This window comes from Chiloscyllium plagiosum, unplaced genomic scaffold (genome assembly GCF_037043375.1).
Source record: "Chiloscyllium plagiosum isolate Xiang-an unplaced genomic scaffold, Cpla_swu_hap1 HiC_scaffold_10, whole genome shotgun sequence".
In the NCBI taxonomy this organism is placed as follows: domain Eukaryota; kingdom Metazoa; phylum Chordata; class Chondrichthyes; order Orectolobiformes; family Hemiscylliidae; genus Chiloscyllium; species Chiloscyllium plagiosum.
In genome coordinates, this window is record NW_028270148.1 from 22,236,884 (window position 1) to 22,262,177 (window position 25,294).

General features: G+C 40.9%; 1 protein-coding gene across 5 annotated transcripts in view; it reads left to right on the plus strand.

Moving 5' to 3' along the window:
* LOC122552666 (proton-coupled folate transporter) overlaps nucleotides 1-25,294 on the plus strand; it is a 97,975-nt gene that overhangs the window by 64,964 nt on the left and 7,717 nt on the right. For 2 of the 5 annotated variants that reach the window (XM_043695493.2, XM_043695497.2), the window contains 2 exons: nucleotides 903-986; nucleotides 4,761-4,917. In XM_043695493.2, coding sequence (XP_043551428.1) covers nucleotides 903-986; nucleotides 4,761-4,917 — 241 coding nt within the window. Of the gene's footprint in view, nucleotides 1-902; nucleotides 1,000-4,760; nucleotides 4,918-25,294 lie in introns of all 5 variants that reach the window. The other 3 variants (XR_015758366.1, XM_087991208.1, XM_087991207.1) reach the window with 3 other exon arrangements.

Sequence of the window (25,294 nt, forward strand, 5' to 3'; positions counted from 1 at the left end):
ACCTCCATTTTAATTTTGTTACACCTGAGCAGGTGGAGCTAAAATCTCATCCAGCATGTCTCTTAATTAAAGTGTCCTGCTGGCCTTAAGAAATGAAAACTGCAGCATAATAAAGACAGGTGATATGATAAGCTCTTAATCTTCTCCTGATGTAACCTGTAGAAGCAAACAATAGATGTCTGTGGTGGATGCCTTGTCTCATATCCCATCCCAGAATTCTCCTGAGGAACAATCCAAATGGCTTGTTTGTCCCTCAGAACTAACTCTTTGAATCTGACAATATATCAAAGACATAGCTAAAAATTAATCTAGTTCCTTGTGTTAAAATTTGTGAAATATTAGGTAGTTTTGACACTTTGTCAAAAGGTCAGAAGTTCATACATTCAACAGCTAGTCTGAGACTTTAGCAAATGATCAATTTTTGATAATTCAGTGTTATACTGAGAGAATGCTACACTGTTGGAAGTGCACCTTTTCAAATTAAATATTAAACTGAGAGTTTTTCTTTCCTTGTGTAAAAGATTCTCTGACACTAATCAAAGAAATGGGGGAGTTCCTGAAGTTCCATTTTGATACTTACCCCGTAATTAATATTACTAAAATGGTTGAAAATCACGCAGGTTTGTACACCCCAGTACAACACTGGTACTTCCAAATCATTACTAAAACGGGTCACATTTCAAAAGGGATTGTGTAAAATACTTTGAAATGTCCTGAAGTCAAAAAAAGACACTTTGTGGGTACTGTCTTAATTTATAAAAATATATCTTTTTTTTTGTTTTTTCTATATGGTCCATTACAACTCCCACTCATACTCACCTGAATGGATCTATATGAAATTATTTGTCTTCTCAAATTAGGAAAAGAAAATTGATCATGCGTTTCAAATATTAATCTTCCAGGTGCGGTAATGAACAGTCTTTCTGGATTCACTGGAACTGTGCTTCAGTCTGTGGCATCTAGTATCGTAGAACGAAATGAACAAGGTCAATGTTGCAGGTTTGCTTGTGAAATTAAATTTAATGATTTTGTGATAATTCAGTTTGACTTGCATTCATTATAAATGGGTTAGAATGTGATCTTAATCTCACTTTAATATTAAAGCACTCAAGCTTTCATGGTTAGTCAATACTTCCTTATAACGCTTTTATAAACTAACTCTGGCAGAGACAAAGGTAATTCCTTCCTGTTGTGATATAGAGAAGTGGCAATGTAGCCATATCTACATTTCTACAAATATGACACAAAGAAGATCAAGAACTTTTTGAGAGGAGGGCCTTTTACATTGATCTCTCCATTAGAAAACTAATGCCCATTTACAAACACAGGCCCTACAATTCTGGTTTCACTATTTAAATAAAGTTGGCCGACTTCTTTCATCAAACTAGGGATAAACTTCCAATTCAACTGGAATTGGCATGTTACATCATCTATTTACATGGCTTTTTTCCCTCCCATGTTGTTTTGTACTTTGCCTCATTCTTGTTCTAGTATTTTATCTTTGATGTCATGGACTGCGATGGTCTTGGTCAACGCGTCATTTAAAACACTAATTCCCATTCAACTGTATAGCCATTTGCTTTGCCACTTTAAAATAAAAATGGTTCATAGGATGTGGGCATGACAGGCTGAGTTAGCATTTATTGCTGATCCCCAATAGTCCTGGAGAAAATGTTGGTGAGCTATCTTTTTTGATCTGCAGTCCTTTGGAGGTCAATCATTGTGCTATTGGGAAGAGAATTTCACTATTTTGACCCAACAAGGTTAAGGGAATGGTGATCTTAGTTGCAAATTGTAACTTGGGGAGGAACATGTATTTGATGGTGATCCCATGTATCTGTTACTGTCGTCCTTTTGGATATTAGAGGTTGCAAGTTTTGAAGATTTGTAAGGGTGGAGTTGTATTCTGGTGATGCCACTTAATTAGCAATCCAGAGGATCAAACTAATGCTCTCTGAGCATGGGTTCAAATCCCATTATGGGATCTGGTAAAATCTGAATTCCATGAATAACTCTGGAAAATAAAGCTGTGGCTGAAGCTTTTTATTTTAAGTCCAAATTACATTGAGTTTTTGCTGGGACTCCTATTGCAAGGCTTATGAGTTTTCGCACTATACCTTACCAAACTCTCTCCTTCAAGTCACTATGGTATTTTTCAAGGGGATACCAGCCCCACATTGTTCTTAGGACAACTCATCACTCAGCAGATATCCTGGAATTCACCAGCATCCCTTGTACATGCCATCTTTAAAACCCATTGTGCACCCAGATATGCACTGTTAACAAAGAGCTTTCCTCTTTTGGTTCTTGATATTTGTCCCAGGCATAGTAGAAAGGGTAAATTGTCAACTCCCTTTCCATGGAGGAACAGGGACGTCCTGCTGGACAGAGTGATCTCTCTCAGGACCAACAGTAGAAGTCATAGCATGAGACTATGCCAGCCCTGGTTTAAGATTGCTACCCATGTTAAAACAGTTTATCTGGAGAATGTACAGCATTGAAGGAAAAAAGTCAATGACCACTTCTACTCTACCAACGTACGTGTCACTTTCTTTCCATACCCCTCACTCCCTATCTCTGCTACTGTATACACCTCCCACCAAGTGTCTCCACCCTAACACGTTCACTATTGCCTGCAACATCTTCCCTCACTCACTCTCTCATCCACTGAAATCCATTTTGCCACTAAGCCTGAATGTCCTCTGCCCAATCACTTTCTTGGGGATAGCTTCCCACCTGCTTCAAAAGTAAGAACTGTGCCACCTACTTTCATCTTCTTCTGATTTCCCTCCCATTCTCACTACTCCAGGAAATTAATGAAAATGTGTGGTGCTGGAAAGAGACAGCCAGTCAGGCAGCATCTGAGGAGCAGGAGAGTCGATGTTGAGCATGAGCTCTTCAGGAATGATGAATCACACATTGATTCTTCTGTTCCTTGGATGCTGCCTGACCGGCTGTGTTTTTTCCAGCACCACATGTTTTGACTCTGATCTCCAGCATCTGCAGTCCTCATTTACACCAGGAAATCAGCCTACAAAAGGGGCAGAAAAAGTCTACATGGGTGATGGGCTGCCTGATTTTGGATCTTCTGTGGATCATCCAACTCTATCTCATTCCTGCTTTCTCACCATGCCCTTTAGCCCTATAAGAACTATATCTAACTCCTTGAAAACATTCACTATCTTGGCCTGAATCATTTTAATGTAATAGAGAATTCCACAGGTTCACCACTTCTCTGGGTGAAGATGTTGCTTCTCATTGGTACTAAATGGCTTACCCCTTATCCTTTAGACTACGACCCCTGGTTCTGGTAAGATAAGAAGTTGCATGTTAATGAGTAAATTGGGCTGTTAACAAGGCCTTTAACAAAATGTAATCCTCAATTGGTAATTTTCCGCTACCTTGTGTGAAATTTGCTATGATACGTATTGAAAGCTTTTGACAATTGCATGGCCACAAGGGATGCTGTTCTTGGTCTATGTCTGGTGAGTGGTAAGTTTTTCTGGGAATGGTACATGGTAAGATAGGATGGATGTATGACATGATACTCTAGGTTGGCAATGGCAATTAAAGCGACGAGTTTGGTAAGGTATGGTGAGAAAACTTGTCTGGCCTTTTGGCAGTTTCACTCCTTTATACCTGACATGACTCTCACTTTTAGGCAAAAAAAGGTAAGACTCCACTACATGGAGAGTATTCTTAATGTGAAGATGAGTTTGTCTCGAATCATCCCGTGCCATTTGGGCTGACCATCCCTTGTCCTATTATAACACATAGACAGTAGATTTGTGAGAATGGGGTAGAATAAGTTTCCCTGTAGCATATGCTGAGGAAACCAACCAATCTAGAAGCTATTAACTGAGCTAGCTGATGAGTCCTAATGATGTGACCTGTGTGTTTGAGGAGACAGCAATAAATGTTAATCAACAGGAAATTTGTTTGTCCTGATGCCTTATGAATTTGAGGTCCAAATTTAATATTGAGAGCTCTCAGCTCAACTCCTTCCTCACTGTATGTTACCCCATACCATGTCCAGTGTTGGAGATTGTGGTATGTGGGACTGGGTAAGGCATGATTGCATGAGTGACTAGGTCAGGCTTGACTAGTCTGAAGAATTGCTATCTGAATTTTGGTTCAAAATCCCCAAATGTTTGTCAGGAGGACTTTGTGTACCTGCAATGTATGTTCGTCATTGTCATCTCTGATGTCTAGATCATTGCCTATGGTACCGCCTTTCTCATTCCCTTGTTTTAGAATTTGATGTGGTATGATACATGTCACGTATATGTCAGACCAGATAAAGGGAGCTAGATGGCTTTGCACAACAATTGTAGGGGCCGTCATTCAGCGTGATTTTTTTTTGAATTCCAGATTTTGTTTGAATTCAGACTCCGCCATGTGCCACCTATGGCACATGAGTCTTGGGTTCCATATTACTAGCCCCATGACATTACCACCACCATTGCCACTACCTCTTTCAGAAATAAAAAGCTACTTTATTGTATGGAACTGATGGACTTTTGATACTTGTGCATCAATGATGAACCAGTTTCTGGAATTTTGCCAAAATTTTATTATTCAATCTTTGTTGCAGAATGTTGTGTTCTGTTGTTATGAATTTTAATTTTAATTGCTCACTATCCCCACAGAGTCTAAAAGATGGTGCTTTTTCAGCTGCTTTATTTATTTGTTACTGAATACCAGTTCTGTGACCAAAGCTTTAATATTTCATATGGTTGTGTTTTTTTAATTATTAATAGGTGCAATGTTTTCTTGCATGGCTTCTATCGAAACAATCTGTGTTATAATTGGGACAACTGTATTTGATGCACTCTATCCCCAAACACTCACATCATTTCCTGGATTTAGCTTCATTGTGATGGCTGGCTTCCAAGTGATTCTATTGATTCTTGTACAGTAAGTAGCCAGTTGTTTTCATGAGTTTCCTCTGTGTGCATCTGTGTATCTAAATTGTGAATAACTCTTCCTGATGAAATAAGAAAAACAAAGTTGAAAGAAACAGTAAAATTAAAAAAAATATATAGAGTAGGTGCTGGAGATCTAAAATAAAACAGAAGTGCTGGTTAGGTATCCACCTGTGCTATGTGTTTTACAAGTCTATGCTGGGATGTCCTTAACAACATTTAAGATTTCTATTCCAGTAACTTTATTCCCATTAATAGCTTGTAGATGCTTACCCTACCTGATGTTAGATTGTAATTCTGAAGACCTGAAAACTGCATCTAGCTATCTTGTTGAGTTAGCTGTTCCTGTTCATCTTCTATCCATATATTTTCCCAATCTTCAGTAAAAACAAAAGCAACAAACCAGTTATTTAATTTTTCATCCTCCTTTGAAAAATGTCCTGTTTTTCTCTCTGACATAAAACAAAGAACTGCAGATACAGAAATCTGAAACAAACACATTTTTGGAGACACTCAGCAAGTCTAGTATCATTTGTTGAGAGAAAGCAGAGTTCAATGTTTCAAATAATCCTCTATCTGAAGCAACGGCACTTGAAATGTTAACTCTATTTTCTCTCCCCACACGCTGCCAGACCTGCTGAGTTTCTTCAACAATTTCTGCTTTTGTTTCTCTCCCCTCAGCTTAATTTTTAACTTTTTTTTGTTATCACTATTTTTGTTACATTGCATGTGACTTGTTTTTATTGTTGTGTTGGCATTTTAAATCTCTTTATTGTCTCTTCATAGACAGGGAAAAAAAAGCCAGAGTACAGAAAATACAATGAATTTCAAATTTGTCATCTGCTTTAATATTTTTGTGTTGAAGTGCCTCTTTCCTGCCTGTGGGAATGGGCCTATTATGTTCCTTAATCATCTCCAGTTTTGAACGTTTTCTATTGTTTGACAATTGTCTGATTGTTCATGTCGTTGTTTCTGATTTAACTAGGGCTAGTTCCCTTTTCATCTGACTGAAGATATACTGTCAAGTATGTTCTCTCTCACTTTTTCAATTTTTTTCTTGCATCGAATAACGTTATTGTCATTTCTTTTTGGATATTCTTTTATTCTTGCATTTTCTAATTCCTCTTTTTGTTTTACTCTTGAACATTGCTTGCTTGCTTGCTTGTTTAGGTGTAAACATACTTGAACCCCTGGTAGAAACAGTCAATTCCATTTGCATAGGTTAGGATTTTGTGCAGAAACCTCACTGTCCAGCTTAAAAGTTGGAGTGAAGCCTATCTCCACTTGGCTGGGTAGACCTGAGGCAATTTCACAGGTGTCAGACTGTTAATTAGTCCAGACTTTGAGATTTCCAACTCTGTCTGAGTAGATGTTCAGTTCTGGTCTTGCTACTACATCCAGTTCCCAATGGTGTTCAGTTGTGGAATTGACACCCAGGGAAGCAGGGAACTTTTGCTGGGGTCAGTTAAGGAACAGGTGAAGGGAAGTGGGAATTGACCCTGGGTTTGGGAAGTCAGGGAGCATGCCCTGTGATAGGCCAAACACTGGTGATGGGAAAAGACTCTGAAATCCTCATTATCGGGCACTTGACCAAAAGCATGTCGGTTGTGTGAAATCTTCTCTGCTGGCAAAGTACCAAGGAGGCAGAAAGGTGACTGGAACAGTGCGCCATCATATCACCCAATTTAACACCCCTAAACATCCCATCACTTCCCCTCTCAAGCCCACTCCTAATATGCTACGTATTTTTATTTCCCTTGAGCCTTGCTTTCAGATAATTAGACACTCATTATAGTAACCCTTGTTAACTTTGATTTATATTGTCATCACTGCCTTCGTTGTCGAATTCCCACCTCCCTCTGATTACCCTTCCTACTGTCACGTGTTTGCACCTGGGTTGGTCCTCTGAATTCTCAGTGCATGACACTGCACGACACAGCCTCTTGCTGGTGAGGCTGTTGGTTAGAGAAGAACTGTTGGCCTCTGACGGGCCATTGCAGAAGGCAATTAAGAGTCAACTGCACTGTGGGTGTGGATTCACATGTAGTGTGGGTGTGCAGATTTCCCTCCCTGACGGTGATTTGTGAACTAGATGGGTTTTTCGTGACATTTGATAATGGATTTGTTGTCATAATTAGTCTCTTAATTCCAGATTTTTATTTAATTCAAATTCCACCATGACCCATGGTGGGATTCGAACCCAGGGCCCCAGAACATTGCCTGGGCCTCTGGATTAACAGTCCAGCAATAATATCACTAGGCTGTCGCCTCCCCATGTAATACCTAGTGAAGAATCAGATTAAAAGATCCTAGTATAAAAATAGAAGTTGATGATCAAATGCTTTAAAAATCTGATGTCTGTGCTATTAGGACCATTGGCTTGTCATCTGTGTAATACAACAGGTTAAATAATTCAGGTTATAATGTTACTTTGATATCCTAGGATTTTTCATTAGATTACTGGGGAGCCACTGGTTTATCCTTTTTGTCTTCTGTTCTCTTGAGATTAATTAAGACTGAAATAGTTGATTTCTCAAATTTAGTTGTATATTGAAAATAATGGGGTCAATGGCTCAAATAGATTTCTCATTCAATATTATCTTATGGATAGCTAAATAATGGGATATATAGCTAATTTAGTTCAAATTTACAATGTCCAAAAACATTGGTAATCTTTAAAGGAGTCGCTCAGAATTCTGCTTGTCCTGTAAAGCACCCTGGCCCCCAGCCTAACCCAAGGCAACCTCTGTCCTCATTGTTTTGACACTTTGCAAGTCCTTTAGGAGTCCTTTTTTTTTTTTTTGGCAACCTCATTCATTGCTCCAGCTCATGGCTTACAAGGTGTCATAACATTTAGCCAGCTGTTAGGAATGGGTAAAATTGTAATACAGTATTTACGATGTCGTGGAGATTTTTAAGGAAAACTGCATAGTCCCCATTTGCAATCGAGAATGCAAAAGCAAAGTCCTGGAGATGGTGGAAACCTGAAATAATTTCACTTGGTTCTAATGAAAGGTTACCCAGCCAAAACATTTACACTCTTTCTTTCTCTCTGCGCAGATGCTGCCTGACCTGCTGAGTGTTTTCCAGCTTTCTCTTGCTCTTATTATAACTGAGAATGACTAATTTGTCTGGAATGTGTAGTTGAAATTTAATCAAAGTTGGGGGACTGACTGATCCTACTTGTCCACTGTGCTCAATGTTACATTTTATTCAACACAAAAACAAAATAGACAGTGCCATTTATGACGTGTGAAATAAAAGCCAGAAAATGGTAGAAATGCTCAACAGATTTGGCACCGTGTCTGGAGAGAGAGTCTGAGTTGATGCTGCAATCTAATGACTTTTTATCTGGAGAGAATGGAAGGTCTTTGATTTGATACGTGGACTCTATATTTCTCTCCAAAGATGCTGTCAGACCTGCTGATTCTCCCAGCACTCTTTTTTTTTTTAAACTTTCTTTCCAAACTCCTTATAAACAGAACTATGTTAGGTTACAGCTCGTGTGTGTGTGTGTGTGTGTGTGTGTGTGTGTGTGTGTGTGTGTGTGTGTCATCTCAGGAGTATCCTGACTCGAGATTGTGATAGCTTTATCTAATTCTCAAGAAATGTTTGGAATCTGCCTTTTTGGTGTTACACTTCTTTTCTAACATTTAGCCAGCTTGCTAGAAACAATTTATTTACCTTATTTTGAAATTCGGGATGATTTTGGTCCTCTGGCTTGCGAGGGAGAAGAAAACCCCACACTTTGAGTATACAAATTGTTACATTAAGCTGAGGTGGTGAAATGTTGAACATGTCTCCTGTTGTGTATGTTTCTGATCAAGTGTATGCTATGTGTTGTGACGAGACAGAACAAAGAATTTAAGCCATTTCCCTTGTGTTTTTAGACAATGAATCTTCTATTAGAGCAGGTAAACCCTCAAGGTAGGTAAAAAGGACTGCAGATGCTGGAAACCAGAGTCTCGATTAGAGTGATGCAGGAAAAGCATAGCAGCTCAGGCAGCATCTGAGGAGCAGGAAAATGGCCCGAAACAGGAATCGGGAATAGAGGCACGGTGGCTGCAGAGTGGAGAGAGAAATGAGAGGTGGGGTGGGACTGGGGGAAGGTAGCAAAAAGTACAATGAGTGAATGGGGGTGGGAATGAAGGTGCTAGGTCAGAGAGGAGGTTGGAGTGGATAGGTGGGAAGGAAGATAAGCAGGTAGGACAGGTCATGAGGGTGGTGCTGAGCTGGAAGGTTGGAGCTGGGATGAGGTGGGGGAAGGGGAAATGAGGAAACTGGTGAAATCCACATTGATGCCCTGGGATTGAAGTGTTCCGAGGCGAAAGATGAAGCGTTCTTTCTCCAGGCATTGGGTGGTGAGGGTGCGGCGGTGGAGGAGGCCCAGGACCTGCATGTCCTCGGCAGAGTGGGAGGTAGTGGGAGGGGGGAGTTGAAATGTTGGGCCACAGGGCGGTGGGGTTGATTGGTGCGGGTGTCCCGGAAATGTTCCCTAAAGTGCTTTGCAAGGAGGCGTCCAGTCTCCCCAATGTACAGGAGACCGCATCGGGAGCAACGGATACAATAAATGATATTGGTGGATGTGCAGGTAAAACTTTGGATGTGGAAGGCTCCTTTTGGGCCTTGGATGGAGGTGAGGGAGGAGGTATGGGCGCAGGTTTTGCAATTCCTGCGGTGGCAGGGGAGGGTGCCAGGAAGTGAGGGAGGGACAATGGGTCGGCCAGGGTGGTCAGGCTTGTGGATCTTGGGAAGGAGGTAGAATCGGGCAGTGCGGGGTTCCCAGACTGAGGTTGGAAGCTGTGGGTGGGAGATCTCCTGAGGTGATGAGGTTCTGTATGGTCTGGGTGATGACGGTTTGGTGATGGGGGGGGGGGAATGGGGTTATGGTAGGAGGAGGTGTCTAAGGGTTGGCGTCTGGCTTCAGCAGTGTAGAGGTCAGTGTGCCAAACTACCACTGCACCCCCTTTATCTGCTGGTTTGATGGTGTGGTTTGGATTGGAGCAGAGGGAGTGGAGGGTTGCGCGGTGAGGGGTTGGGGGAGGGGGGTAGACAGGTTGAGGCGGTTAATATCTCGGCAGCAGTTGGAAATGGAGATCGAGGGCGGGTAATAGGCCAGCACCGGGTGTCCAGGTGAATGGAGTGTGTTGGAGGTGGGCAAAGGGGTCCTCGGAAGGTGGGCGGGAGTCTTGATTGTAAAAGTAAGCACGGAGGCAGCGGAAGAAGTGTTCAACGTCACTGCATGTATTAAATTCATTGATATGTGGATGGAGTGGGATAAAGGTGAGGCCTTTGCTGAGGACTGATCGTCTCTCCTCAGTGAGGGGGATGTCAGGGGGAATGGTGAAAACCCGGCAGGGCTGGGAGCTAGGACCTGGTGTAGGTGTGAAGTGGGGGCAGAGCCTGTAACTGGAGTGGGCGTGGTGTTAGTGGAAATATGGGTGGAGACATGAGCAGGGCTAGTGTTCCCTTCAGGGTTCAGGATGGCAGGGATGGTGACAGTGGGACCTGCGTGGGCACATGTTAGCAGAATGCAGGTGAGGGGCATTGGGAGTGGAAGTGGTGGCAAACTCGGCAGTGGGGACGGGGAGAGTCAGTGTGTGTGACATCAGCGATGATGTGAGGGGTGGAAGTGATGTCACATGTGGTGCATGAGGAATTGAGGGGCGCAAGTGCTATGGAAGTGGCCATGATGGGGGCGGAAGTGACGTCATCCATCACCGTGGGGATGGTGGCTGCAGCAACTGCATGGCTAATGGCATCCGAGCAGTTCCAGAGCCCGGGGGAATCTTCTGGAATGTTTGAGGAATGCTGGTTGTGGAGGTGGGTAGATAAACAGTTTGTTGTACTTAGCTTTTGTTTGAGATGGTGTTGAAATATTGTTTGTTGATAGTATGAATTCTCCTGAATATAATATAGAAGGGGTCCTTTGCAGTTCTGAGTGTGTGGGGCCCTCTGATGTGGCAGGACTGACTGTAGAGAGATTAGGTGCTGCCGCATAGCTGCGAGTGTGGAGTGAAGGATCTTGAAGGAGAACCGTTGCTGGTGTTTTTGAATCTGTGGTCTGGTGGGTGAACGTTGCTTCTGTGGACTCTAAACACCAGAATTCATTACATGAGAGCCCTGTTGCTGTGTTGTACTTGGCATACTTGGTTTATCATGGAATCAGAGATTGTGATTTGTGATTTGTTTTTTGTCCTTTTGAAACCAATTGTAGGACTGCAACCTGATTGATCAATCAAGATGTTTCTGCTCTTTCTTTAAATAGTTCAGTGAGTTTCCACATCAATTGACACTTTCAGTCAAAACAGTGGAAAAACATTGTAAGAAGACACTACATGTGCGAAGGATGTAGGTGATTTCAAAAAGTGTCCTTCGGTGATATCTATAAGGATGTTTTGGAACAATGTATGATTATAATCTGATGTGATTGAAACATCTTGCACAAATAACACGGATAATAATCTTTGATAAATTGTTTGTTTTCCTCCTCTGTGCAATTCCTACTCCCTTTGTGTTATTAATGATGTTTTCACGTATACCAATTTCCACTTTTAGCCATCTTTGTTTTGATTAATCCTTGTGTTTGATCTATAGCATCTGTAATATCTTTTGTAAACTTCCTTCCTGGTTGGTAGGGATTAGATACCATGGTCATAGAGCTGCACAGCACAGAAACCGATCCTTCAACTTGTTCATGCCGAAAAGATATCCGAAACTAACCTAGTCCCATTTGCCAGTACTTGGCCCATATCCTTCTAAACCTTTTCTATTTATACACCTATTCAGATGCCTTTTAAATGTTGTAATTACCAGCCTCTACCATTTCCTCTGGCAGCTCATTCCATAAATGCATCACCCTTCGTTAAAAAGGTTATCCCTTGGGTTCCTTTTATATCTTTCCCCTCTCGCCCTAAACCTATACCTTCTAGTTCTGGACTCCACCATCCCAGGGAAAAATACTTGGTCTGTTTATTTTATCCATGCCCCTCATGATTTTATAAACACTCAGCCTCTGATGCTCCAGAGAAAACAGCCCCAGCCCATTCAGCATTTCCCTATAGCTCAAATCCTCTAACCCGAGCAACATCCTTGTAAATCTTTTCTGAACCCTTTCAAGTTTCACAACATCCTTTCCAGAGACAACTTGAGCAAAACTGCAGTTTGTGAATTAAGCACAGGATTAACTCTAGTATTCAATAATTTCTGTATACTGTAGTAGCAACACTGATTTAAAATGGGATGGTGGGTAGTTTTATGAGGTCACCTAAGGTTGGTGATGTTCCTTGCATTTTTATTGAATTTCTTGGGCAGTGGTATTTATGACTGTAGCATCTCTTGATGGATGAAAACTGCACTGAGACTCTAAAGGAGCTCCCCAGCCATTAGGAAGAGGGGACGGGAGGGTCTCTTGTGGTGATCTTCCCTCTGTAGCCAGCAGGTAGACTGCACTGTAGTTACTGCAATCATACTTCTCTCTTTTTGTGATTAGTCATGATCAGACCACCTCTGACATGATCCCAGCACAAACTTCTCTTCCTGAGAGAAATATGAACTTGCAGAAGTTGTGCAGCCACGTCAGGAATGTATCTCCACTGTGTTTCAGAATTTCACTAGGGTTTCCAAATGCTTCAGGCTTCAACTGTTTTTCAGCGTTTGATATTATCAACTTTAAAAAAAAAAAGTTTATGGAGTATGTTCCTCAAATTTATCATCATTCAGAAATGTACAACCATCTTATACCTACTTCACAATGAGGTGCAAGACATGATTCTTTCTGTTGGGATAACCACAGCACATATATTTCAGTGAAGATTGGGATCACCTTCCAACTATCTCCTAGAGAGTAACACTTCCTCCTATCAATTTAAGATCAGTGACTTCCTGAAAAATAGAGCTTTTTCCATACCTTGGGATCCTCCTCTTGATGAACAATAAATCTCAACATGCCGGTTTAGCATTGGACCAACTGAGGAAGAATATTTAAGGACTAGAATCTCAAGTCTCAACTAACACTATATTTGACAAGCAGTAATGATCTTTGAGCTTCAGAAGTGCCTGCTGCTTCCAAATGCTGGACAAAGACTATCAAGAATGTATTCATGAGGTCCTCCAGATCTGGTAGCATGAAAGGCAGTTCAACAGCAGTGGTCTTCTTCTTAAACCAATGTTCCCAACATTGAAGTGCAAATTATGTCAAACCAAATCCACTCAGAAGGATGTTTATATGCCTGGCACCAGACTCTTGAAGCAACTGCCCTATTTGGAACTTGGTCACAGGAGATTCCCAGGACAACAGCAGAAATACTTTTAGGGATGCCCTCAAAGCACCACCTGAAGACGTCAAATGTTTGTACACTGATCCAGTTTCTGACTTGGGACCAACTAAAATGGAGAAGGTTTATTCAAGAAGGCTGTACACATATATATTGAGAGAAATTGTCAGGAGCAATTCAAGGTATAGTTGAGGTGTCAGAGACCGTGCACAATCCTCAAAACAACTCATCTGCTTGGCCCTTCAAGCTCCAGCCCCTTGTGGCATTATTTTGTTGATTTCACATTTTGGAATAATCTGCCATCTCAAGCCACTGAACTAGAGTGGAGGCCAGTCACCCTTGATCCCAAGGGGCTACCTAAGAAGAGAAGACTGGATGTTTGCAAAATGACTGGGAATGCTATAGATCTCGATCAGAGAAGATGGGTGGAAATTCATGGCTTATGTCAATAACAATACCATGTCCATTTATCTCATTAAATTAATATAGTAAAACATCCTGAGGCATTTTACAGGAATTTTATGAAACAAAATTTGACAGTAATAATGGGGTTGGAATATTCTTTGACTGTAAATTCATGCACACAGTTTGGTGAGCTTAACTTGATATTCTGATTTTGTTTTTAATGATGTCATGATCTCCTGTTTGTATGAAGTTGAGGTAGAAATGGTTGCAGCATATTCTGTCTCTCTTTTTCTCATCAATTCTGTTTTGTTAGCTTGGCTACCCAATTTTACAATGGCACAAAGGCATAGCAATGCTGTCTGGATAATGAACAGTGACCGCTAAAAATGCTGATGTGTCATAAATGTGCACAAAATTCTAAATTGTTTTCTCTCCTTCGGCAATACCTGATTGCTTTACAGGATAAATACTGAGAACGTTGTTTTGTAGAAAATCTTTATTTCCTCATGCTATGTGATTGTGCTAGGTTATAACCTTGTGTCCAATTATAATTTGGACTATTTTTAATCACGTTCATTCAATTAAACAGGAATGATTTATGTGATGGCCTCTGGTTTAAACAGTGATTGCACAGTATTGAACAAAGAGGTGTTGGGGTTCAGTACTTAGCCTGTGCTGGGTTAGTTGATTTCTGCCAGAACTGGGAGAGTGCTAAACTGGTGTTTTGGTTGTGAATGAGACCGGACTTGAGATCAGCTTGTAATTTTCCCCGCAGTTAACCAACCAGCATTGGTTGTTATGTTTGCATGGTCGATGTGCATTAGCTGCTGCTTTGCTGTTGACCCCCTCAGCCAGACCCTCATGAACTCTAGATTTGATCGTTTCAATAAACTGCAGGCTAGACTCCCATGTCGTACCCTCTATAAACTTAAGATCATTAAAAACTCAGATGCCTGTGTTGTCTTAACCGCCAACAAATCCCATCCCATATTACTTTACTGATTCCCAGTCAAGGAATATTTTGATGTTAAAATTCTCATCCTTGTTTTTCAAATGCCTCCGTGTTGTTGCCCCTCTTCTTTTCTCCCACCTTCTGAGAAACCTGTGCTCCTTCATTCTGACCTCTTGTGTATTCCGAAGTGTAATTGCTGCACCATTATCACCTCAACACCATACTCTTGAATAACCTATCCTTCTGCTTCTCTACCTTGCTTTCATCCTTTAAGACACTTAAAACTTTGACTGAGATTTTGGCAATTTGTTCTATTATTTGCTTGCTTTGCTTTACCGTTAATGCAACTGTAAAGTACCTTGGGATGTTAAAGGTACCATGTAGATAAAAAGATGTCACTGTTGTGCATTTTGAAGAGACAACATGAATTAACAAACAGAATTCCTACAGTGTGTAAGTACTCCATTCAGCCCGTCGAGTCCACACCAGACCTCTGAACAACATTCCACTCAAACCAACCCAACTGCATCCCTTCCCAAACCCTGTAACCCTGCATTTCAGATGACTGATCTTCCAAACCCGCCATCCCTGAACAATATGGACAATTTATTATGGCCAAGCCACCTTACCTGCACATCTTTGGACTGTGGGAGGAAAGTGGAGTACCCAGAAGAAACGCACACAGGCAAAGGGAGAATGCGTGGCGTGTGCATAGACAGTCCCCCTAGGGCAGAATTGAATCCAGGTCCCTGGTGCTGTGAGACAGCAGTGCTTGTTTGGTATCTAGAAAGAGAGAAACAAAACTGATGTATCAAATTCATGAATGTAGTTTGGTAACTGGCAATGGGACATTTTTCATATTGCCGGTAATTTATTTTGAGTGAATGCCTGTAGGGATAAAACTGGGACCTCTGAATGGAATGACTCACTCTGGTGAGACTGACCAGATTTCAGTCATGGTGACGTAGGCAACGTTCTCGTCTCTGAATTAGAAGGTCTTGGATTCAGATTTCACCCCATAAAATTTAGGATTCATCCAATAGAGTAGTCTTGGAATGCTGCACAATCAAAGGTGTGGACATACTCTTGAGACATCTGTCTCCTTAGTGGGAGGAAAACTATGGTATTATATTAGTTTGAAAAGGAACAGGGAGTGTTCATCCTGGTGGGCTTGCCAGTAGGGAAGTGTGAAGGAGTAATATTTGAATAAATAGCCGTGGCATTCAATTTTTTTGAGGGGCCCTTCTAGCTTTTTTGTTGTTCTCACTAACTTTTATTAGGTGATGCTTTTGTTGATTGTAGTGGGTATTTGGTAGTGCATAGGCAGAATTAGAAGAATTCAACAATATCCTGAATAATTATCAACCCCATTAAACGTTAAAGCCACAACTCGATGAGAGCAGTAATGTCTTGGAATCCACAGTATTTAAATTTGTATAAGACAAAGATACGTTAGCAAATTTATTTTTCAAAATAATTGACGCATACTTTTACATATCTTTCACAATCTTACAGATTCATCATTACCCAATCCACTTACAACCTTCCCATCTTTGCTGTGCTGTTGGGAGCCTTCTCAGCTGTTCCATCTCTCTCAAATTCTACCGTCTCTCCACAGTACCAATGGTCCTCCTATCTCTCTCACCACCCCACCCCCAAAATCATGTCTATCAGACCTCCCATCTGCCCCCATTTTCCCTGGATCTGGTGCAGTCGGAACATCAACAAAAAGATGGCTCTCCATTACTTGCTCTGTTACTGCTGGCATTTATTTAGTTTGTTCACTGCTCCTCCAATTATAGGCTGGTTCTCTCCCATGCTCGCTCCTAATAGGTTTGCAAATAAACCTATCAGTAGCCAGCATGGGAGACAACCAGCCTGTGATTGGAGGAGATGTTTCTCTCCATTTCTTTGCATTTTTCTCTGGTTGTCTCTCTGAATTTTATTTACTATTTTTGTTTTGTAAATTACTCTGATATGAGACATCCTATGATAATGCAAAAGTTCTGAAGAGAGATGCAACATTGTAGATGTGTGAAGTCTGTGTATATAGTTCATAGAATGTGATTAATCATGTACATTGAAAATCTGAGTCTCTAGCAACCTGTCTTCAGTAGAACACCCACCTCTTCCAAGGCTAACCCACATAATTACAGAAATATTTTCTGTTCATTTAATTTAAAAAATATATAATCCACACGATATAAGCATCATGAGCAAGACCAGCATTGTTGCCTGTCTCTAAATGCTCTGGAGAAGGAGGCGAGTGATGAACAATTGCAGTCCATCCATTGTAGGTACAGCCACAGTGCTGTTAAGAAGTAAGCTGTCGGATTCCAACTTGGCCAGAGTGAAAGAATGACCATATAGTTTCCAATCGGTATGTTGTGTGAAGTCTCGGGGACCTTGCAGGAGGTGGTGATCCCGAGCATCTGCCCTTATTCTTCCAGGTGATGGGAATCATAGGGTCTGGAAAGTGTTCTAGAAGGAACCTTGGTGAGTTACTGCAGTGAATTTCTGCAGATTGTAGATGGTACATCCTGTAGCCATTGCAAAAGAAGTGGCTGCTTAAGGCAGTGGGTATGGTGCCAATCATGCAGAACGCTTTGTCCAGGATGGTATTGAACTGCTTGAGTTTTCTTGGAGCTGAACTCAGTTTGGCAGATGGAATTTATTCCATCACATTCCTGATCTGTGCTACGTAGATGATGGATGAGCTCTGGGGAAATCTTGAAGCAATTTCCATTCAATGTATAGTTTCCAGCTTTTAATTATCTTTTGGTGGCCACTATATGTAAATAAGCAAATCCAGTCAAGGTTTTGGTCAATAGAGACCCCCACAAACATTAAGTTAAATTGACTTATTTTATTTTCCTTTACTTATTATGAGAACAAAATAGAAGTAGTTCTGCATTTTCTTTAATCTTGGCTGCCAAACTGGTTGTGCTTCTAATGGCAAAGTAATTTTATTTATATTTTATTAAATTGTCTGGCATGCTAAGTAAACCCAATATATTTCAGATTCAGCACTTGCTAAAATCTATAATATTTCAAGTAACATTAAAAATATTAAATGCTGAACTATTGATGGCTCTGTTTCTTGGATGGACCATTAAACTGAAGTCTGTGGGGAGGGTAGATGGAATCTCTTAGTTCACCTGTAATATGGCACCTCTGACATTTCCTCAATACAGCGCTGATGTGTCAAACCAGATTATGCACTCAAAAAGCTAAAGTGGGCGTTAGTCCAAGGCCCCTGACTCAGAAGTGAGTAAAGGTTCACATCTATTACTAATTGGTTACTTGACATGATGAACTCCAGTTACCTTGAGCACAACAGTAGGAAAATCAAAGTCATGATTTTCTGTTCCCACATCTAACTCTAATTCCATGCAAGCTGAACCAGATGTTGTGCGGACTTAACATTCTGCAACTCTGTTCTGTTCTTTTAATTTCACATCTGGCTAGTCACCAGAGTTGCACTTTCCTGTCACGAGGCCATTGTGAACCTGTGTCCCAGCCTCTGTCCTGCTCAATCAATATTTTCATTACTTCTCAAACAGGTTTCCGTAATCCTCCACTATCCTAGGCCACTCTTCTCAACTGACATATAATTTAAAGAAAACCCGCTTTGTGCACAGTCCCATATGACTATTCAACCAGTTTGTGCCAAGCTGCACTTATAGTCCTAGAGTCATAGATGTACAGCACGGAAACAGACCTCAGGCCATTTTGTTTTGGCCTACGAATTGATATTTGCATTCTCATCCTCCACGCTTCCATGGTCTGTATAGTCTCTGAATATTTACCACCATCCTCACCCATTGCTCACCAGTGCTTTTCTCCATTTCTGACTGTCGTGTACATGTATGCATTGTAATTTTATCAAAGAAAATATATAACAGGGTTCATTATCTGGTTCAAAATTTTGTAATTTTTCACAGCTGACTTTGCTGTATGTGTAATTTCCCTCAAGTCCAAAGTAATCTAGCATGGATTAGCACAGCCATCTTTCTGGTCTATGAGAGCCTTGAACAAACCATCTTGAGTAAACAATAAACTGCAAACAGTTTATAGCATTGCTGCAACTGCTTACAGATTATATCAATTTGATCTGCATGATGACAGATAATGTTAGGAGCTCATTAGCCTAAATGTCTGTCTCTGCCCAAGTCCTTGTGACATCACCACAATGGATGGTATTTACTAGATTCAGTTGAATAGTAACCCTTCCTAACAGACCTGTACACTATGCACAGAAGCAGATTATGCTACAGGACAGACCACTTTGCTCAAAGATAGTTCTACTTGACTCTTCCTTGCGTAAGCAAATTCTGAAGCCCTCAATAGTGCTTTCAATTTCACTAAACTTATAAAAGGTTTAATTGTATTATAAACATCCCACTCCAGCTTTATTTTCTTAAATTAATTTGCTTTATCTCCTCAAGATGCCCTTTGTCCCCTATTCTATGTTTTTGTGCTTCCTTGCCCCCTCTCAGAGCAAAGTATGTACATGAACTAATGGCCAAAAATGATGACCAAACCTGGTCATTCAATTTGGTCCCATTCATATAGCAATAAAGCACTGAGACCTCTTGGCATTTTCTTCCACTAGTAAATCTCCTGGGATGTACTATTTGAGTTCACGATAAAGTTACATGGTGCTGATACAATTTTTGAGAGACACCTTTATGACCTATTCATACAAACGTGGCAGCGCAAACGAGAATGCATTTGTCCTGACACTGCAAAAATAAAAGAGAATTCTTTGCCCAAGGCAGCATTCAATTTTTTTTTTTTTTTGCAGAAAACTGATTTGGCAACCAGACAAATCTTCTCGCTCACTAATCAGTGGAGCTCAGCAGCTTTGCACTGTTTTATTATTTTGAAGTGGTGGGGGCCTGCGGGAAGAGGATGCTTCGTAAGAAGCGTGCAACAAAATGTTAAAATGTGTTGACAGTGTGATAAGAGAAATTCAATTAATGTTGGACCTTATGTGCTTTTGTGTAGCTTTAGGTGAATAGATTTATACCATCTGTTGACATTCCAAGATGCCCTCAGATCAGCTTGTCTGTTTGTAAAAATAAAGATATTTTTCCAGCTGCATTTTTATTTCCAGAAGTAAAATAAATGTGCTTTAAATTTAGTCATTATTGACTTCTACCTGTCCTAGTATAGCTGATTGATTGAAACACTAGAAATTTACTTCAGTTGGGTGTAAGATTTTTAAAATGTGTGTATTTAGGAGCTTGACACAATGTGCTTTTTTTCATTAGAACAATGAAAATTGAGATAATATTATGTCAGTGTTTAAAGGACAGGACACAAGCAGATTATTTGCAGTATTTGTGCAGTTTATCATGAGGGGCTGTGGGATACAAAGTGTAGAGACAGCAATGAACAGTTCTTCACACTGAGTCGGCAGGCTGTGGAACTCACTTTTTGAGGGAAAGGCTGCTGTGGCAAATTTCACTCTAGCTTTCCTTGCAAGATCATTGCAACCTTGGCAGAGCCCAGATTGCGTGTGTGTGTGTGTGTGTGTGTTCAATTTCTGCTGAAACCCCAGCAAAGTTACTGCAGTGGAGCACATGAAGTCCGGAGGAAACTAGCCCACTAAGTCAGGGTTCACAACCACGTTTGATCAGGTGAAGGGAAAAGGGGAACTGAGTAGTTTAATGTTGAGGATTGTATGTTGATTATGAACTGGCATGTACTGGCTAAAAAAAATGGCCTGTATTCATCCGTCTGCAGGGCACTAATAGTACAGTTCTGGGAGCAGGCTCATTAAACTTCAAGAAGTTCAGAGTGCAGAAACCTTGGGAACATCATGCACAATATGGAAATTCTCATTATTGCATACTTCAGTGAATGTTGGCTACCTAGATCTAGATGACCGAACAAACAATTTTTTTTTAAACGTTACACTAAAATAGAACTCCTTTTAAAATCACAATAAATCCTGCCTGGGTTACTACATCTGCCACAAGAAATGTCCTTAATTCCACAGTGCAGTGATAAAATGCCAAAGCGAAACTGAGGTGTAATTAACCACAACATTGACAGCACAAATTACACACTCCTTAGGAAGTTGCTTTTGGCAGTGATGTGTTGTATAGTTTCAAGATTCTCTAATTATACACTACTATGTGGGTAGAGAAAGAGGTATTATTGGAAATGACAATGGCCAGAGCACTTATTACTGCATTGTGGGCTACAATACATGGCATTAGGATGTCTACAAAATGTCATCACTGCAATCTCTAATGAAAAATCAATTTCGTATTCTCTCAAACACTCATTAATTTACATCCACTCTTACCCTGTTTTCTCCAATCACTTTCATATGCAAGGATGGCAGAAATTGATGCAATTACTGCCCCTTTTCATTCCCTCCCTGTGCAAAAAGCAAAGCCTATTTTACCTCTGTCCTTCTATGGAAGTGCCATGTTGATCCCCATGTAAGCTGGCAATGGTTCCTAGCAGGATTTCCTGAAGAAGGGCTTATGCCCGAAACGTCGATTCTCCTGTTCCTTGGATGCTGCCTGACCTGCTGCGCTTTTCCAGCAACACATTTTCAGCAATGGTTCCAAGCATTCAATTTGTGGAATAGAAGCAGAGAAATGATCTTGCATTTTGTCCTCATCTTTGCTAAGCAGTGACAGAATCTGGTAGCAACTGGTTCTAAACCACAACGCTGATGAACACAACTTAACTAGACCGGATGTGTAATTTATTCATATTAAAGCAATTACTCTGCCAATCTCTTGAAACAATTAAACTCCTGGGATCTATAGAAGGATTCGCAACTTGGGGCAATTGTCTATTCTGAGGGCAGCACAGTGACGCAGTGGTTAGTATTGCTTCATGGCATTAGGGACCCAGGTTAGATACCACCCTTGGGCGACTGTCTGCGTAGAGTTTGCGCATTCTCCCTGTGTCGGTGAGTTTTCTCCAGGGGCCCTGGTTTCCTCCCACAGTCCAAAGATGTGTAGATTAGGTAGATTGACCATGCTAAATTTCCCAAAGTGTCCAGGGATGTGTAGGTTGGATGGATTGACTTTGGGAAATTTTGGGGTTACAGAGATAGGGTGGGCAAGTGAATCTGGATAGGATGCCCTTCAGAGGGATGGTGTGGAGTCAATGGACCGAACGGCCTGCTTCTGCACTGTAGGGATTCTGCGATTCGCTAAACTCCACGTTTTGGGAAAAGAAAAGTTGAATGTTTTTGTTAATTATATTTTAGGATTTAAGCCTCGTTGACCTAATTTTTTAGGGTTAGTAGGGAACCAATCACAACTGTCTACCTTTGTTTGAGAAATATCTACATGTTGTTATTTAAAGGCTAGAGGGATGTGAAGAGGATTGTTTGGAGTGGGAAAATGGCTTGTTAGTTAAGTAATGCATAATATTTACTTTTGAAACTTTTTCGCACTGATGCATAAGTTATGCAGCCTGCTAATTGAAAAACCATTGTAACACTAACCAACAGGAAAGTGACTCATTTGATCTTTGTGTATACAATACCTTTCACAAAACTTGTATTTAATAAAAACAAAAACAATTGGGTGAAATCATCTGAATTTCAAGTGAAAGCAGTCCATGTGGGAAAGGAACACTTTTGACAGTTCAATCACACTGCCAATACTGAATACTTACAGGTTAGTTGATCAACTGCAGGATTTAATCTCCCTGCCATGTGCCTCAATCCACTTTGTGAAAGTAATTTTTCTACTCTCCACTTCAATCATTCTTCTCGTTTCCTTGGGCAAGATGTCAAGTCGCAAAAAAAAAAAGAAAGAAAGATGTGTATTCATAAAATGCCTTTCGTAACCACAGTGTCTCGCAAAAGTCTTTCAACTGTGGCTCATTTTGGAGTCAAATATGGGTTCAAGTCCCATTCCAGGATTTGAGTACAAAGGTCCGGACTGACACTCTGTGGAAGGTGCTGCCTTTCAGGTGCCTCCTTGGGTGAACAGGAAAGGTCACATGATAGTATTGCAAAGAAGGATGACAGGGAAACAGATTGTCTCCGATTGTTATTACTTTGTGGGAGCTTTCTGTGTGCAAGTTTTCTGCTATGTTTCCTATATTGCAACAGTGAAAATTACTTCACTGGCTTTAAAGCATTTTGAGATGTACAGTGATCGTGGAAGGTACATAAACTCCCTTCTTTCTTTTTTGTAGTCACTGACGTAACGTGATATTGACGGGCCAAATGCCTTAGCCTGCTTGTTCACAGAAAACTGCCATAGACAGTCACATGATAGTGACTGGGTCATCTGTAGTAGAGATTATCAGGACAATAGAGGCAGTACTGTCGTGTGTTTGCATTTTGGGAACTGCCATGAGATGTGTGATGGAATCTTTCAAACGAAAATATTCATTTATCTAGAATCAGATGTTCTGTAGAGAGTCATACCTATGCCCTACTCTGATCATTTTTGTAATGAATTTTAAGAGTCTCGCCTTCAAAGTAAATACTAACCTGAAATGTATTTAAATCCTTCACCTTAAATCACAGACATGAACAGAAATGAGGTAATGAATTAGTTAGATGGTGAGCTGGAGGTGAATCTCCAAAAAAATGTGTTAGTCAAAATGCTTTTTCGATATCAACAATATAATTTTTTGACATGTTGGCAGTCTCATTAACTTTTTCAAGCCAGTACCTCTGATGCTACTTGAGATTTGTTGTTTAACAGGGAGTATTTATCAAAAGCAAGAAGATTAAACCTGGATTATTGTTGACTTTAGATTAGATTACTTAGTGTGGAAACAGGCCGAAGCGCAACCAACCCAGACCCATTCCCTTACATTTCACCCCTTCACCTAACACTACGGGCAATTTAGCATGGCCAATTCACCTAACCTGCACATTCTTTTTGGACTGTGGGAGGAAACCGGAGCACCCGGAGGAAACCCACGCAAACACTGGGAGAATGTGCAAACTCCACATAGTCAGTCGCCTGAGGCGGGAAATGAACCGGGTCTCTGGCGCTGTGCCAGTTCTAACCACTGTGCCACCGTGCTGCCCATAATTCATTTTATAAATAAATATCTTGATTGACCGACTATAAATCAATGTACTTTCTCTACCTGTTTTTCTCTTGCTCAACTCTCATCTTGAAATATCCAAAGCTCTTTAGGGAAAGAAATCTGTCATCCTTACCATGTCTGGTATGTTTATCTCCAACTTCACAGCAATGTGGTTGACTCTTGCTTGCGTTGTGAAATGACCTGGCAACCCACTCTGTTCAAGGGTAGCCAGAATGGGCAATAAATGCTGCATAGCCCAGTGATGTGCACATTCTATGAATAAATATGTTTTAAACAATAGTGTTGAATTGCAGCTGTTCAAGAAGACACCACTATCAAGCTGAAACAGTTGTTAAGAAGGGTTATAAGGATCCTTGAGTTTATAAATAGAGGCATAGAGTATAAAGGCAAGGAATTGATACCACAGCTCTACAAATTATTTGTCAGACCACATTTGGAATATTGTGTTCAGTTCTGGGCACCTACCTTAAGGGAGAATGTTAAAGTCCTAGAGAGAGTGCAAAAGAGATTTACTGGAACACCAAGAATTAGGGATTTTAGATACAAGGGAAGATCAGAGAAATTGGGCTTATTCTCTCTGGAAAAGAGAAGATTGAGATGGCCCTGTTGCGGTGTGCAAAATTGAAATTTTGAACAATTTTGATAGGGTAAAAAAAAAGTTCTTGACATATCCATGAATGGAAAAATAACTGTGGGTCATCATTTCAAGGTTGTCATGGAATGAGATGAGGGGAAGCCTCTTTACTCAGAGTTGTTTAGAATTTGGAATGTGCTGTCAGGGAGAGAGGTGGAGTCCATTGGAGGTTTAAAAAGACAGCTTGATGCATATTTGAAAATGATTAATGTAGAGTGCTACGGAAATAGGACTGGAGAATGGGACTAGCTGGGTACCTCTTTCAGGAGCTGGTCCAGACACAATGGGTCAAAGACCTCTGATACTGTAAAATTTTATAGTTCTGTCGCAAAGGAACTGGGGATGAGCCATGTATGCTGACACAGCCAGTGACACCCACACAGTCTGTGAATGGATAAAACAAAAAGGTCAGGCTCTGCCTGTGTTCAGTTTTGTTTTGGGCTTCCCCAAATGTCGTCATTTTTGCTGCCTGATGCCAGTATACATGGGCCAGATGCGGAGGAGCTCTGAATCCCATCTTTCTCAGAAGGTCCACTAAATTAAATTCCAGTTAGATATTCTTATCTGTGTAGCAGCTGGTTGAACCCAGGATCAAAGACCTGTGGAATGGAGAACCTTCATCCACTTGGAGGTTTGCAACTCCTTATTGCTCAGCTATGGCACCTGGAAGACTGTGGCTGCTGCTGGTACTACATCTCTCCAAAGCCTGGGGTTGCTCATGGCTGCTGACATAGGTGGGAAGAGAGGTGTGCAGTGGACAGCAGCCAGGACAGAGAGTGGCTCCTTGCAGTTCCTTCCTCTCCTGCTGCCACATCCCTTGACCAGCTAATGAGTGAGTTTGAAGAGGGAGTGCACCTAGAAGTGGTGATGCCAAAAGGGTTTACTTTCCAGTCTTGGTGCAAAGCAAGTGTCTCTGCTGGTTGTACAGAAGCATTAATGAGACAAGATTACTTAGTATTAATTACCCACTTAATCACATCACTTTGTGGCCTTCTCGCCCTGGAATTTATCAGGGCAGAGACTGGAAGGTTTATGAACCTGCCTC